General features: G+C 43.7%; 1 protein-coding gene across 1 annotated transcript in view; it reads left to right on the top strand.

The window, feature by feature from the left end:
• The first annotated feature begins 435 nt into the window (after positions 1-435).
• Positions 436-13,394, top strand: part of COL5A2 (collagen type V alpha 2 chain) — a 182,348-nt gene continuing 169,389 nt past the window's right edge. Inside the window, exon 1 of the mRNA XM_079975826.1 lies at positions 436-987. Coding sequence (XP_079831952.1) covers positions 885-987 — 103 coding nt within the window. The 5' untranslated portion in view covers positions 436-884. The remainder of the gene's footprint in view (positions 988-13,394) is intronic.

Here is a 13,394-nt window from a genome sequence, read left to right as displayed (position 1 = left end):
TGGTCTAGAAGCTATGCCTGCCCCCGGCATAGAAATGACCAGTTTGCACACTGGATTTCCCTGCCACCATTAAGGGAGGGAGAGATGGGCAGCTTTCATGGTCACCTAGGAGACTAGGGTAGCCTTAGAGAATGCAGCAGCTAGAGGGAAAGGGGAATGGTCAAAACTCCCAGACAGTCATCAACAAGGAAAAGCTCTCTCTCTCTCTGTGTGTGTGAAACCTCTTCCCAGAAGCTTGGAGGAGGGGAGCTAGGTCTCCTTTTCCCTGGCCCGTTACTATATAAAGAGTGTCTTAGCATCTCAGCCTCCCTTCTCCTCCTTCCAAGAGTGCGAATGGTAGAGTCATCTTACCTCCGCCAAGTATGTTCTGCTCCCAATAAATTCTTTACATAGGAGATCTTTTCCTGAACAACAGCAGAGAGGGGGGGGGGGAAGCAACCTCCTCTCAAAAACTGTGCATGTTAAAAAAAAAAAAAATAGAGGGAAAAAGTTTGAGCGGAGAGCGTGAAGCGAGTTCTGATTCGGTTGTTTACCATCAATCACGCTATTTCTTGCCAGGGACTGGATGATTATGAGCCTCAAGAAACTGAAAAGGGGCAGGAAAAAACGTGGAGGCAGCATTCTTCCTATTTAAAGCTGCATCACTTGGGGGGGGGCTGTTTGCAGACTCTGCGAGAGCTAGTGCAGTTTTTTCTTTTTTTTTTTAAAGCAAGCAAGCATCGGAGAACTGGCAGACTTCTTTCCTGTTTCATCCTGCGTGAGTGCTGAAAGGAAAAGAGCTGGCTTCATGGTGTTCAAATAATATTTTTACACTTTTTTTTTTTTGCATCCCCCCCCCACCCCGCCCGCCCCAGGAGGAGGATATACATGTCTAATATTTAGACATGATGGCAACCTGGACTCAAAGAAGAACTTTGGTCATTCTTATTGCTTTTCTAGGATGTTTGCGAACAATACGAACACAAGAGGAAGAAGAGTTTGAAGGGGGTGAGTTATTTTAAGAAAATTCTTCTTTTGTTGCTTGCATACGTTGAGTAACAGTGGATCGGGAAGTCTGGAAGGGGCTGTGTGCGTGTGTCAGTGTGGTCTCTCCCATGTGTGTCACTGTTGTGAAATGGGGGCTTGAAAAGGAACGGGCTGGAGATGGGTTTTAAAAAGTTGAAACGTCTTTTCTGTGCAAACACGGGAGTAAGTAAAGAACAATGAAATATGCAACAAAGCAAACGAGAGGGGGAAAAAAATCTCTGCAGTGAAAAACCCTGTTACTTGGCATTGCCCCTCTGGGTGAGATTGTGGAAAGTTTTATTTTGTGTGTGTTGCAACAAAAGAGAGTGGTAGGGATGAAACTTTTGGAACATTTTGAGGAGAGAGAGAGAGAGAGAGAAGTAAACACAAGGACTTGGAAGGGTGGAGTCCTTATGCACTGCCTGAACTACATCTGTTTTATTCCATTCTTTGTTTGAGAGAATTACACAGAACTTTATTCTCTTTTTCTCTGCTTTTCTCTTTCTCTTTTCGGGAGAGAGAGCTGTCTCCCTGTTGCCCAGCGACTTGGGCTTGACGGAATCCAGACTTCTGACATACTGTGTTCCCACCCTTCAGACTTCTGTGTTATCTGGATATTGGCATTTTGTCCCCTGATGTTAGAGAGGACAGGAAGTTAGGAGGCTCGGGTACTTGTCTTCGTGGCATTAGAGATGGTTTCTTTTCAGCTGGCCTGTTTGCTTCCTATTTGTATCAATTAAAATGCAATGTTTGGGAGGGTTTCATAATAGGTAGATTCTGCTGTCTTAATACATTTTGGCTAGCTGGAAAGTCGTATGTGGCAGTGAAAGTATCCCTCGTGGGATCTGATATATTTGTCACAAATTGGAACTGAGAATAAGGTGAAACATATATAAAGATTGCTTGCAAACTACTGGATTGCATTGTTAGAACGGTGTTAGTAGGATGCACAATTGTTTTTGTACAGAATGCAGTAAAATGCTTGATACGTGGTTCAGGTTTGAACCAGGTCAGAGGGTTCCCCCCTCCTCTTGCAAAGGAAGACAAGCCTTTTTCCAGTTCTGTACATTGTGCAAGCAGACCGGCAGAGCCTTTATGTAACCTCAGCTGGCTCAAGATGATTTGCACCAGGGCTTCAGACAGGACCGATTTGAAATGGGAAGACAATGGGAAACACACAGCCCCCTCCAAAGCCATCTGTACCCAGAGGTGTAATTAGTTTGAGTGGGTTTTACAGAGCGATCCTATGCATGCTTACCCACGAGTAAGTCTCGCTTTTCCCAATAGGTCTCGTTCCCTAGCAAACATGCTTAGGATTGCAACTACAACACCATTTTGTCGAAAGTAGAAAAGGGAAGCTGGAGCACAAAGTTTTAACTTCAAAGTCAATAAGAAAGCATGCTTCCAGCGAGCGAGATTTCTGAAGGGCTAGGTTAGTACATGCCATTTGTCTGTTTGTTTCTGTTATGGAAACCCTGGGGTGAGCCAGGGATGTTGCATTGCAACACATTTGCTAATGGATATTACACGCGGAGAGGTTTTCAACTGAGCAGATGGGGATGACTTGGCAGGCCAGAATGTGAACTATTTTATGGCATGACTGTAGCCTATTCGGTTATTGTCCCTTCTGCCTAGCGGTTTTACTACACGTTTAAAACTATATGAGTTGCCTTGGATTCAAGACTTGGAGGAGCACATCTGTAACCTCATTTTCACAGGAAGCACCAGCTTGTTTTGTGGTAGGGATTATCTAATGACACGATCCATGGTGCAGAAAGCGTGTGTTTTGTAAGTCATTGTAGTAGTTTTATTTAACGTGGGATTACAGCAAGGCCAGCCAATCCGTGGCATATTGGCCAGCCAGCTGCTGGGCGTTGCTGATTCCCTAGCTTGCTACATTTGCTGCTGCCTCTACACTAGGGTATGTTGCAGTCCCAGATAGCAACGTGGTGTCTGGAGGCAGCACTGAGAGTATACTCATGGGAGAGCTCCCATAGGATTAGGAAACTAGAATCTTCCCTAAAGCTTCCTCTGGACACATGCCTCCTGGTTCCTAGGCCTTTATGGTAGTGTTGTCTCTGCATACTCCCAAAAGTGCCTGCTCTGAAGTGGAACAGGCTGTTCCCTTAAATTCGACAATTTCTGAGATGTGCTGGCGAGTTTTTAAGATCCTGCACCTTTCCAGATCTCTGCATGTACTCCTCAGCCCCAGCTGGGTTGGCATCGTTTGCTACTATTCTGGTTGAGTCCTGTTGACCAAACTCATCTTTAATGTAGGTATGGATGGCTGGAGGTCTCACTTTTCTTCAATAGAAGTGCTGAAAGTCAGGTGGGATGCTATCCCACTTATTTTTAGGGGGCTCTATGACTTGTTTGCTAGTTTTCAGGACGACATAGTTGAATGTGGCCTAACCACACCACTTATGTTGAATTTAGATTCCGTTTAGATGATTTATAGCCCATCCTTTGTACAAGCCAAAGGGTGGTTTACAGCAAAATCAAACCGGATCAAAACAATGCAAAAAATAGCATAACCTCTAAATTCATAAAACAACTCACATCAATTTACTAATAGCAGCAGCAGTGCACTAATCAATTTATCCAATCAGGTCTCCTCTTCCTCCAAACGCCTACTGAAAGGGGGACATTTTAACCAATCGCCTGCACTTATATAGAGATGAGGCCTAGCACAGTTCCGCAGGGATGGAGTTCTACATACATAATAAGTTTTCTATCCTGTGTTTCTCCATAAGGCCTCAGGGCAGGTTACAACAATCTATAAAGATAAAACTTAAAATTAGAAAACAAATAAAACCATTCTAAATGGAATGGAACAGTATAAAGTCAACAAAAGAATCACCCCCCCCCACAGCACACACATGCCTTAACTGGTAAAGGTCAGGGTATGACGAAAGCTGTACAGTGAAGGTGCCAGACACACCTCTGTAGGGAAGGAGTTACACAATTTAGGGGCTGCCACAGGCCTTCTTCTGGGCTGCCAGTCCCCACACTTCTGAGGGCAGCAGAACTGCCAAGAGTGTCCTTCCACTGATCTCCATCCCTGAGAACATACCCTCCAACATTTCTCCAATGAAAATAGGGATGTCCCATTCCATAATGATAATTTTACTATTTATACCCCACACATCTTACTGGGTGGCCCCAGCCACACAATAAAACATTAAACATTAAAAAAAAACCTTCCTTATACAAGATTGTCTTCAGACGGCTCGGGCATCAGATAACTCCATAGCCTCCAACATTTCTCCAATGAAAATAGGGACATCCTAAGGAAAAGTGGGACATGCCAGGATCAAATCAGAAACCAGGACAGCTCCTCTAAATCAGGGGACGTCCCTGGAAAACAGGGACACTTGGAGGGTCTGTGAGAAGGTTAATTGGGATAGAGAAGTTCTTTCAGGTATTTGTGGCCTAAGTTGCTTAATGCTTTAAGCACTAACATGAGCACCTTGAATTGGACCCAGGAGCAAACTGGCAACCAGTGTAGCTGTATGAAGACGGGGGTTACATGTGCTCTAAATGGAACTCCAGCCAGTAACCTGGCTGCTGCATCTTTGACAGTTGAAATTTTGTTATGGTTTCCAAGAGAAGACCCATGTAGAGCGCAGTGCAGTCATCTAGTCTGGAGGTTATCAGAGCATGGAGAACAGTGGCCAAGTCATCACAGGAGGTGCCACTGGAAAGGCCCTGCCCCAGACCTTCCACGCCACATACCTCATTCCACATTTCCTCCCCATGGGCAGTTGCCAGATGTTTCTATCTTGGAAGTTCTGGCCTACTCAGACTTCACCTCTGCTCATTTTAATAAACTGAATCCAGTGCTGTGGTGATTATTTGAGCTTGATTGCAAAGGGTTGACTTTCATGAACCGTGAAGGCAAATTATGACCTGTTTTCTGTTCAGTTTTGTTTAAGCCAGGGGTTGTCAACCTGGTCCCCACCACTCACTAGTGGGTGTTTCAGGATTCTAGGTGGGCGGTAGAGGGTTCTACGGCACAAGGTGAATCCTCCTTCCATTGAGGGCTGTAGTTAAAATAATATCTGGGGGAATCACAGGTTTCCCATCTCTCCCTTGTAGAATTGAAAGGTACAGTATTTATCTTTTTCTGTTTCTGCCCGGTTTCTCACATGGAACCTTTTGTGTGTTAGGCGAACGTGATAACCACTACACTACGGAAACTTGCATAAAGGTACAGTATTTATAAAGCCTGTGATGAAGCTGCTGGAAGAGCTTCTTTGCGTGGAGAGATGCACATTAGAAACTTCTCATCATCAGGCTGGCCCCAGAATGCCAAGGCTCTGATGAGCATGGGGGAATTCTAGACATTGTGCTAAATGCACTGGTGTCAGCAAAAAGGCACCCATGCCTTCAGCTCACCACTCTCTTGCATCCATACAGTACCCATGCTCTGACATTGTAGTACAGGGGAATCTTGGTTCTTGAACTTAGTCCGTTCTGGGAGTACGTTCGACTTCCGAAACTGTTCAAAAACCAAGGCATGGCTTCTGATTGGCTGCAGGAGTTTCCTGCATTCAAGCGGAAGCCATGTCGGATGTTTGGCTTCCGAAAAAGGTTCGCAAACTGGAACATTTATTTCCGGGTTTGCAACATTCGGGAGCCAATTTGTTCGTCAACTAAGCCGTTCGAGAACTAAGGGACCACTGTATTGAGTTTTCCTTCCTTTACTCAACAACGTTGGCTGACATAGGCAGGATCTGAAGGAAACATGGAACGTTGTGACATCAGCACATGGGTAAGTTCTATTGGACAGGGGAGGGGAACTTTCAGACCGTGGAGCCTCCCCATTCTTCCCAGAACCTTCCCTGCTCTCTCTCTCTCTCAATGCCCCCATATGGAATTTTGATTGTTTTAAATCTTCCTTTAGCTGTAATGGGAAACTGTTTTTCAGCTTAACTGCAGCATGGAGCCAGTTGGGTTGAGGAGGGGAAAGGGAAGCGCCCTGTGATTTTCACAAAGACCACCCCCTGCCCCCCAGCAGTTAGACTTGAAAAAGCTCCATGGCTTTTATTTCCAAGGTTAATTGTTGTGTGCACATGGCAGAGAAAATGAGTATATGTGGACAGATGTGTCCAAGAATGAATGGACAGATGGATGGGCTGGCAAAATGCTGGATACAAGAAGGGTTAAATATGGATGTATGCGGATAAAGGTTTATGTGAGAGAGTGGGAACGCAGCAGGCCCCACCCACTTCTAGGAATTTGGCCTCCAGTTGAAAAAAAGTTCCCCATCCCCACACTGTGTGTTATGGATGTGATATGGCAATAGATGTGGTGTTCTGTTCTTGGTGGATGTTTATCGTAGCCTTAAGTTGTGTTTATGAATCACTGCCCTTAGTTACATTAAAGTGTAGACAGGTATGTGTTCTCTTCAGTGCTCTTGCTGATGGCTTGAAAGGTCAATATCAGTACTTTGAATCACACCTGGAATTAACTAGGAATCAAAGAATCTCATGCAAAATTATACAGTATGTACTGTGTGTGTGTGTGTGTGTGTGTGTGTGAGAGAGAGAGAGAGAGAGAGAGAGAGAGAGAGAGAGAGAGAGAGATACGTTTGGGTGCTGTTCAACCAGGTTTTACTCACAGAAAACCCATTAAAATCAAGGGACCTCACTTAGTCATGGTCATTAATTTCATTGGGTCTGCTCTGAGCTAGTTGAATACCACCAATTAAACTTAAAAAACATATATCTGATCACAAAACACAGATCTGTTTACAACTGTGGCAGGATCTTGGTAGTTGATTTTATAGCCAGTGCTGTTCCTTTAAGCACAGTTATAGTGCTCATACTATGTCTCTTAGGCCGATTGGAAGGTGGGCAGTTTGAGTCCATGCAACGGGGTGAACTCCCGATGCTCTGTCCCAGCTCCTGCCAATCTAGCAGTTCGAAAGCATACCAGTGCAAGTAGATAAATAGGTACCACTGTGGCAGGAAGGTAAACAGCGTTTCAGTGCTTTCTGGCACTCATTACGGTGTTCCGTTGTGCCAGAAGAGGTTTAGTCATGCTGGCCACATGACCTGGAAGGCTGTCTGTGGACAAACACCGACTCTCTTGGCCTGAAAAGCAAGATGAGTGCTGAACCCCAAAGTTGCCTTTGACTGGACATTACTATCCAGGGGTCCTTTGCCTTTTACCTTTTACTATGTCAGCATTGGAAATAGTTACAGTATAATGGATGCTATAGATTTTATGCTGTGCTATTATATTTTCTATGACATGAGGAAGGGAAAACAGATGGTTGCTAAACCATGACCTGTAGTAGGCCAATCAGCTATTGAGTACTGGACAGTGTGATAGCAGGAACAGCATTTATCAAATCCTTCCACTTTGAATTTGGCATAAGGTTGAACACAGCTGAATCAGTACGTGCTCCGAGGTTGGATTAAGTATAGCTTGGAGACCCTGGTTCAATTGGGGGCCTTGATTACAGCATAATGATCTACAAGCTCCCTTCTGTACAGAGAATACAGAAACTTCACTGAAAAGAATTGGCAAACTATTGCAATAGATCATGACTTCTACTAATGATTTCCAGATCCAGCAAAGAGAAGCAGCAACAGTTGGAAAAATGTGCAATTCCTGCTTTCTCAACAATGACTCCTCTGAAGGATCTGTTTCCCATGGAAAATCATGATATAATATAACTAGGAATGTATTTTTTAAAATGGTATAAAACCAGTGTTGCTGGCACGTGGGGGAAAAGAAGACGACTGGGATGGATTAATGAACCCTATGCGAACCATATTTCAGGCCCCTGAACACTGGAAAATAGGAAGCTGTCTCACCCAATATTGTCTACTCTGACTGGCCAGCTCTATAGAAGTGCAAGGGACCAGCTTACAGCTGTGACTTCCCTTTTCCTCTTCCTGCAATCACCATGTTGCTCGAGGATGAGAGAGGCCAGTGGAACCAGTTGCCACTGCCTTCCTGCAATCACATCTAAAGAGTAGATTGAGAACCATTGCATTAGACCTGGGACAAGCAAATAAAGCCTGTCTGTTGAGCGTATCCAGGAGAAAAATGTTTCAGAATGTGATCTGGCTTTATCTCTAATGCTCTAATTCCTGTTCCCTCCCCCACTCCAGTTATAAGGCTCCTTTGCTATGGGTGGGGAGGAGGATCTGACCAGAGGGCCAGATCTGGTACCTTGTGTCCATTGGCACTGGAAGGGCAGAAAGCTGAGAGCCCAGCAGATGATGGAGCCAATGGTAGATGGGGCAACTAATTCTTGTTTGGCCTCTATCCTTCTCTTTGATGAGATGTCAGCACTGATGCAAAGGTGGAGAAAGCTGACAGCACAGGCCTGGACTGAATGTAAGAAAGAAGGCAGGCAGATTAGGGCTGGCTGGGGGTTTTGTGGCAGAGCCTCATCTGCCCTAATTAATCAGCCATCACTGACCATGCCAGATGTGTTTCTTATGCCTAGTGCCCACCAAATCAGAAGTGTGGTCTTTCATTTGGCAGGTTAGGTTGCAATCCGATACATATGAAGGGCTTTTCCGCACTTCAGCTTTTCCTGTGTCAAGAAAGCATGGGTCCAAGATGTTTTCTGCTTGTTCTGCACTTTGCCCCTGGAAAACCTGCTCTTTAGTGCTAAATTGGAACAAATGGCAACCTGCGAAAAATCCAATTGCCATTTGTTCTGTTTCAGCACCAAAGATCAGGTATCCCTCGGGAAAAGTGGCGGGAGAAACGCAGGTGTGGATAGGTCCTTAACTTGGGAGTGAGTCCTATGGTTTATTTTGTTGTTGTGACCATCCTGGTCATTTTGACCATCACTAAAAAGAAATATACATCCTATCCATACTATGCAGAATGCGCATAGACACACCATTAAAAGACAGCATTAGCCATACATATATATTTTGAAATGCAAACCAAAACACATGTGTTTCTACATTTCATTGATGATTAGATCTTTACAGTCTACCATATTATCCTTGATGAACATTCTTCTCAGTTTTTGAGTAGCAACCACAAATCTTACATTGAGTTAGTCCTATTGGAATGAGTGATACTTGCTTCTAAATGAACGATTTGGGCTAAAAGAAGGGATGTGTATATATGTGTGTGTAGATAGAGATAGAGATAGAGATAGAGATAGAGATAGAGATAGAGATAGAGATAGAGATAGAGATAGATGTGAGACATGCTTCCTTGGTATTATACCTACATGTGCATATACCTAAAATATTTTGGTTAATGCAAATGTTGCTCTTTTATACATTTATGCTCCTAATATCCTTTCTTGCCTTGTTACTCCGCAACAGTGTTGCTTATCCCCAAGAGTAATATCACATTAATTGGCAGCATGCATCTCAAAGGACATTCTTAGCTTTGTGGCATATATGATGCTGTGGTCTAAACCACTGAGCCTAGGGCTTGCCAATTGGAAGGTCAGCGGTTTGAATCCCCACGATAGGGTGAGCTTCCGTTTCTCGGTCCCTGCTCCTGCCCACCTAGCAGTTCAAAAGCACGTCAAAGTGCAAGTAGATAAATAGGTACCACTCTGGAGGGAAGGTAAATGGTGTTTCTGTGCGCTGCTCTGGTTCACCAGAAGCGGCTTAGTCATGCTGGCCACATGACCCGGAAAAACTGTCTGTGGACAAACGCCGACTCCCTCGGCCAGTAAAGCGAGATGAGCGCCGCAAACCCAGAGATGTTCATGACTGGACTTAATGGTCAGGGGTCCTTTACCTTTTTAATGTACCATTTTTATTAGCACAGAATTTTTGGGCCTTGCTACAAAATGTGGTATTTTCATATTATTTTCCATACCAGCTCCCCCCCCCCAACCCCATGGAAAACCAAAACCTCTGCCAAAAAGCAGCTATTTTGCTATATGCTTACCTAGGAAAACCCTGCTCAGAGGTAGCATCTGTTTTTAAGTAGAACCCACCCAAATTTCCCGCTGAGCTAATTGAGCCACAGGAGGTTAAATGGCTTAGCCATGATGATGGGGATTAGAACCTCTAGCAGCCCCTTGTTTTCTCTCTCTCTCTCTCTCGGTTATTTCAGTGATTAGACCACACAGGATCTGTTGCTTTATGAGACATCCTAAATAATGGCTTCTTTTGTGAATGTGTGTGTTGCAGAGGGAGGCAGAGGGGCTTTTGGATGCAAAGCCAACTGTTTACAATGTGGCAACTCGTATGCAACTTGTATATCATAAAAAGTGGGCCGTAAAAGAGGCACATCAAATTCGAGCTAACGAGCATGTTTCAAACGCTGGGTGTGGGGTTTTTGCCCCCCATTCTTAAGTTGTTTTCTAGATGACTGAAGGTCAGATCCAGACATGCACTGTCTGGAGGAATAGGTTCTGGCAATGGTGCTGTTCATGATTTTTTGCGCTAGAGCTAGTGGAAGTCAAGTGACTTTATAAATGTGTATAAACCTCTGGACCATGAAATACTGAGCAGTGAGCAAACATGTACAGATGTACATTGGAGGTGCCATCATAAAACAGGTTTAGAACATAAGGAGCAATGTACAAGAGCTAGTGCAAGAGATTGCAAAATTCCTGGCACCAGTGGAAGTGAACCTCTAGGGTTCAGTTCTTTTCTCATGCTAAGAGCTCAAGTGGAGTCAGAAAAAGCTGTATACAGAAGAGTGCCTCTGGATCCAGCCCTGAATGTTTAACATGCCAATTGAGCACAGCTTGGGTGGATCTATACACAGGGGGGGAAACACTATAAATTAAATTGTTATAACAAAGGGGAAAAAACGCTATGTAGAATCTCAAATAATTTTTTTTGCTCTCCAGCGCCATGTGGTGCTGCATGTTTATAACATATTCAAAGCACTGTTTTTTGTCTAATGTAGCTGAGTCCCTTATGGTCCTTGAAAAAGGTCTCAGTCATGGTAACGAACCAATGTGTTTTAAGAGCATTTGTTAGGATTATTTTGCAACAACTAGAAAGTTGGAGCCAGGGGTGCCAACTTGAATAAAATATGGTGGGGGCCCAGGTAACTGATCACATGACGCAGTGCGCACACACCATTTGAATGGGTTGGCCAATCAACTTAGTGGGAGTCTGGCCTCCTCCACGGCCCCTAGGAGTTGGCTCCTAGGATTAGAGCTGAGTTCCTTCGAAAGGATTTCAGATTGTGGTTGCAGTGCTGATTCTCCAGGAAAGGTCCTAGCTCAGAGCTAGAGCAACTTCTTTGCCTACAGAAGGTCTTAGGTTCAGCATCTCTAGGTAGGGCTGGGATTATTGTCTGCCTGAAACTCAGGAGAAGTGCTGGTAGCCTGATGTGCCTGATGCTATATAGCACCCTATCATGTTCCTATCTTATATTGGTCTTATGATCCTAGGCATGTCACGATGTATGCTATAGAAAGCCACAATGGATATGAGAATCTTTTTTCTCTACTGCATAGTTGCTTCCCCCTTGATGACCCTTTTATGGTGTATTTCTTTACAACATCAACTTTATTGGACTGATCATGTTGTGTGGATGCCTGGCTATCGTATTCCAAAGCAACTACAGTGGTACCTCGGGTTACAGACGCTTCAGGTTGCAGACTCTGTTAACCCAGAAATAGTACCTCGGGTTAAGAACTTTGCTTCAGGATGAAAACAGAAATTGTGTGGTGGCGGCACAGAGGCAGTGGGAGGCCCCATTAGCTAAAGTGGTACCTCAGGTTAAGAACAGTTTCAGGTTAAGAAAGGACCTCCAGAACAAATTAAGTTCTTAACCCGAGGTACCACTGTACTCTGTTCCGAACTTAAAAATGGAAAGCGTAATGCTGGTGGTCAACAAAAGAGGTTCAAAGACTCTCTCAAGGCAAATCTAAAAAAATGTAGTATAAGCACCAACAACTGGGAAACACTGGCCTGTCAGCACTCCAATTGGAGAACAGCCTTTACCAAAGGTGTCGTGGGCTTTGAAGACACTCGAAGTCGGGACGAAAGGGAGAAATGTGCTAAGAGGAAGGCACGCTTGGCAGACCCTCACCGTTATCAACTCCTGGCTGGAAACCTATGTCCCCACTGTGGAGGGACGTGTGGATCCAGAATTGGCCTCCACAGTCACTTACAGACTCACTGTGAAAACCATGTTTATGGAAGACAATCTTACTCGGCCACGAATGATCGCCAAAGAAGAAGAAGACATGTAGTCCTGGGTGCTGCTTGGAACATCTAATCTTTTGCTAATGAAAATCTATTAAGCAAATTCCTTTAGAAGTTAGAAATCCCGCCTGTGTTCATATATGTGTCATTCTCCCTGACTGTCACCTATTGATTTTGCGAAATGGCCTGTTTCTAATTAGGCGATTAGCAAAACACCCACCGTTATGATTGGCTGGATGTATGTGCAAAGAGGCTGGACCTTATTCACATTTGTGGTGCAGATGTAACAACATGATGTGTCCAAGCATCGATTTCCACCCCCACCCCCCTTTCTTCCTCTGTTGCATGCAGGGATTTCCTCTCTCCTTTTCTATATCGAGGCAAACAATACTGTTGTTCAAACCAGCAAACAAAGATCAGAAAACTGGATGTAATTCTCACATATTGCTGAAGCCTTATCTTTCCTGGTGTATGCCATGTTAAATAACCCTTCCTTTCTGAAATAGGATGTACAACCTGAATCACTACAGCAGTTTCCTTAAATTATTTAATTCCAGTTACAAATCGCATCCTGGGAAACATCTCAGAGCGATTCAAATTTTAAAAGTCAACAATGAAAATGCATGGAACAATTTCATATATATATAAACAAGTCAGGTCGAATGCAGATAGACTGATAATCCATAGCCTTGAGCAGAATTTTAACCTTACAGCCGACCACTCCTTATAAAATTCCTGAAATTCAAATGACATTCAGCAACATTTCCTATCTAACAGACAGTCATGGCCTCAAGGTCAAGCAGTGAGCTTTGTGGCTGGTGGGAATTTGAACCTAATTCTCCTCAATCCTAGTCCAACCCTCTTTAAGTACTATGCAAACTCAAAAAAGGAGGGGTGCTAAAACGTTGTAACAGGACTTGGGACTTCAAAAAGTGTTTTGGTTAAATTAATCTAATTTCGTTTTACTTGGTAAGTAAAATGTATATTGAAATTGCATAGAAGCCTTTAAAAATGATTGTCAAGTACCTACACTTATATTATTATTATTAGGCATTGCCTGACATTTCCAGAAAGTAAAATTAAAATTATTTGGTTTTCTGAATGCAGTTTAAGTGCTTCTTCATTGAGCACAGACTTACCAAGCTAAATGTTGTCCAATCATAAAAAAAAAACAGCAGATTTTAATTCATCACACCCAAAAACATACTTTAATGCCCCTTGCTGGAAAAAAAAATGCAAAAAGTAAGGTCAACTCCCTAAAATGACACGGCC

The sequence above is a fragment of the Podarcis cretensis genome, assembly GCF_951804945.1.
Source record: "Podarcis cretensis genome assembly, chromosome: 1".
Taxonomy (NCBI): domain Eukaryota; kingdom Metazoa; phylum Chordata; class Lepidosauria; order Squamata; family Lacertidae; genus Podarcis; species Podarcis cretensis.
The sequence above is the reverse complement of the archived record's forward strand: the minus strand, read 5'-3'. Positions and strand labels throughout refer to the sequence as shown.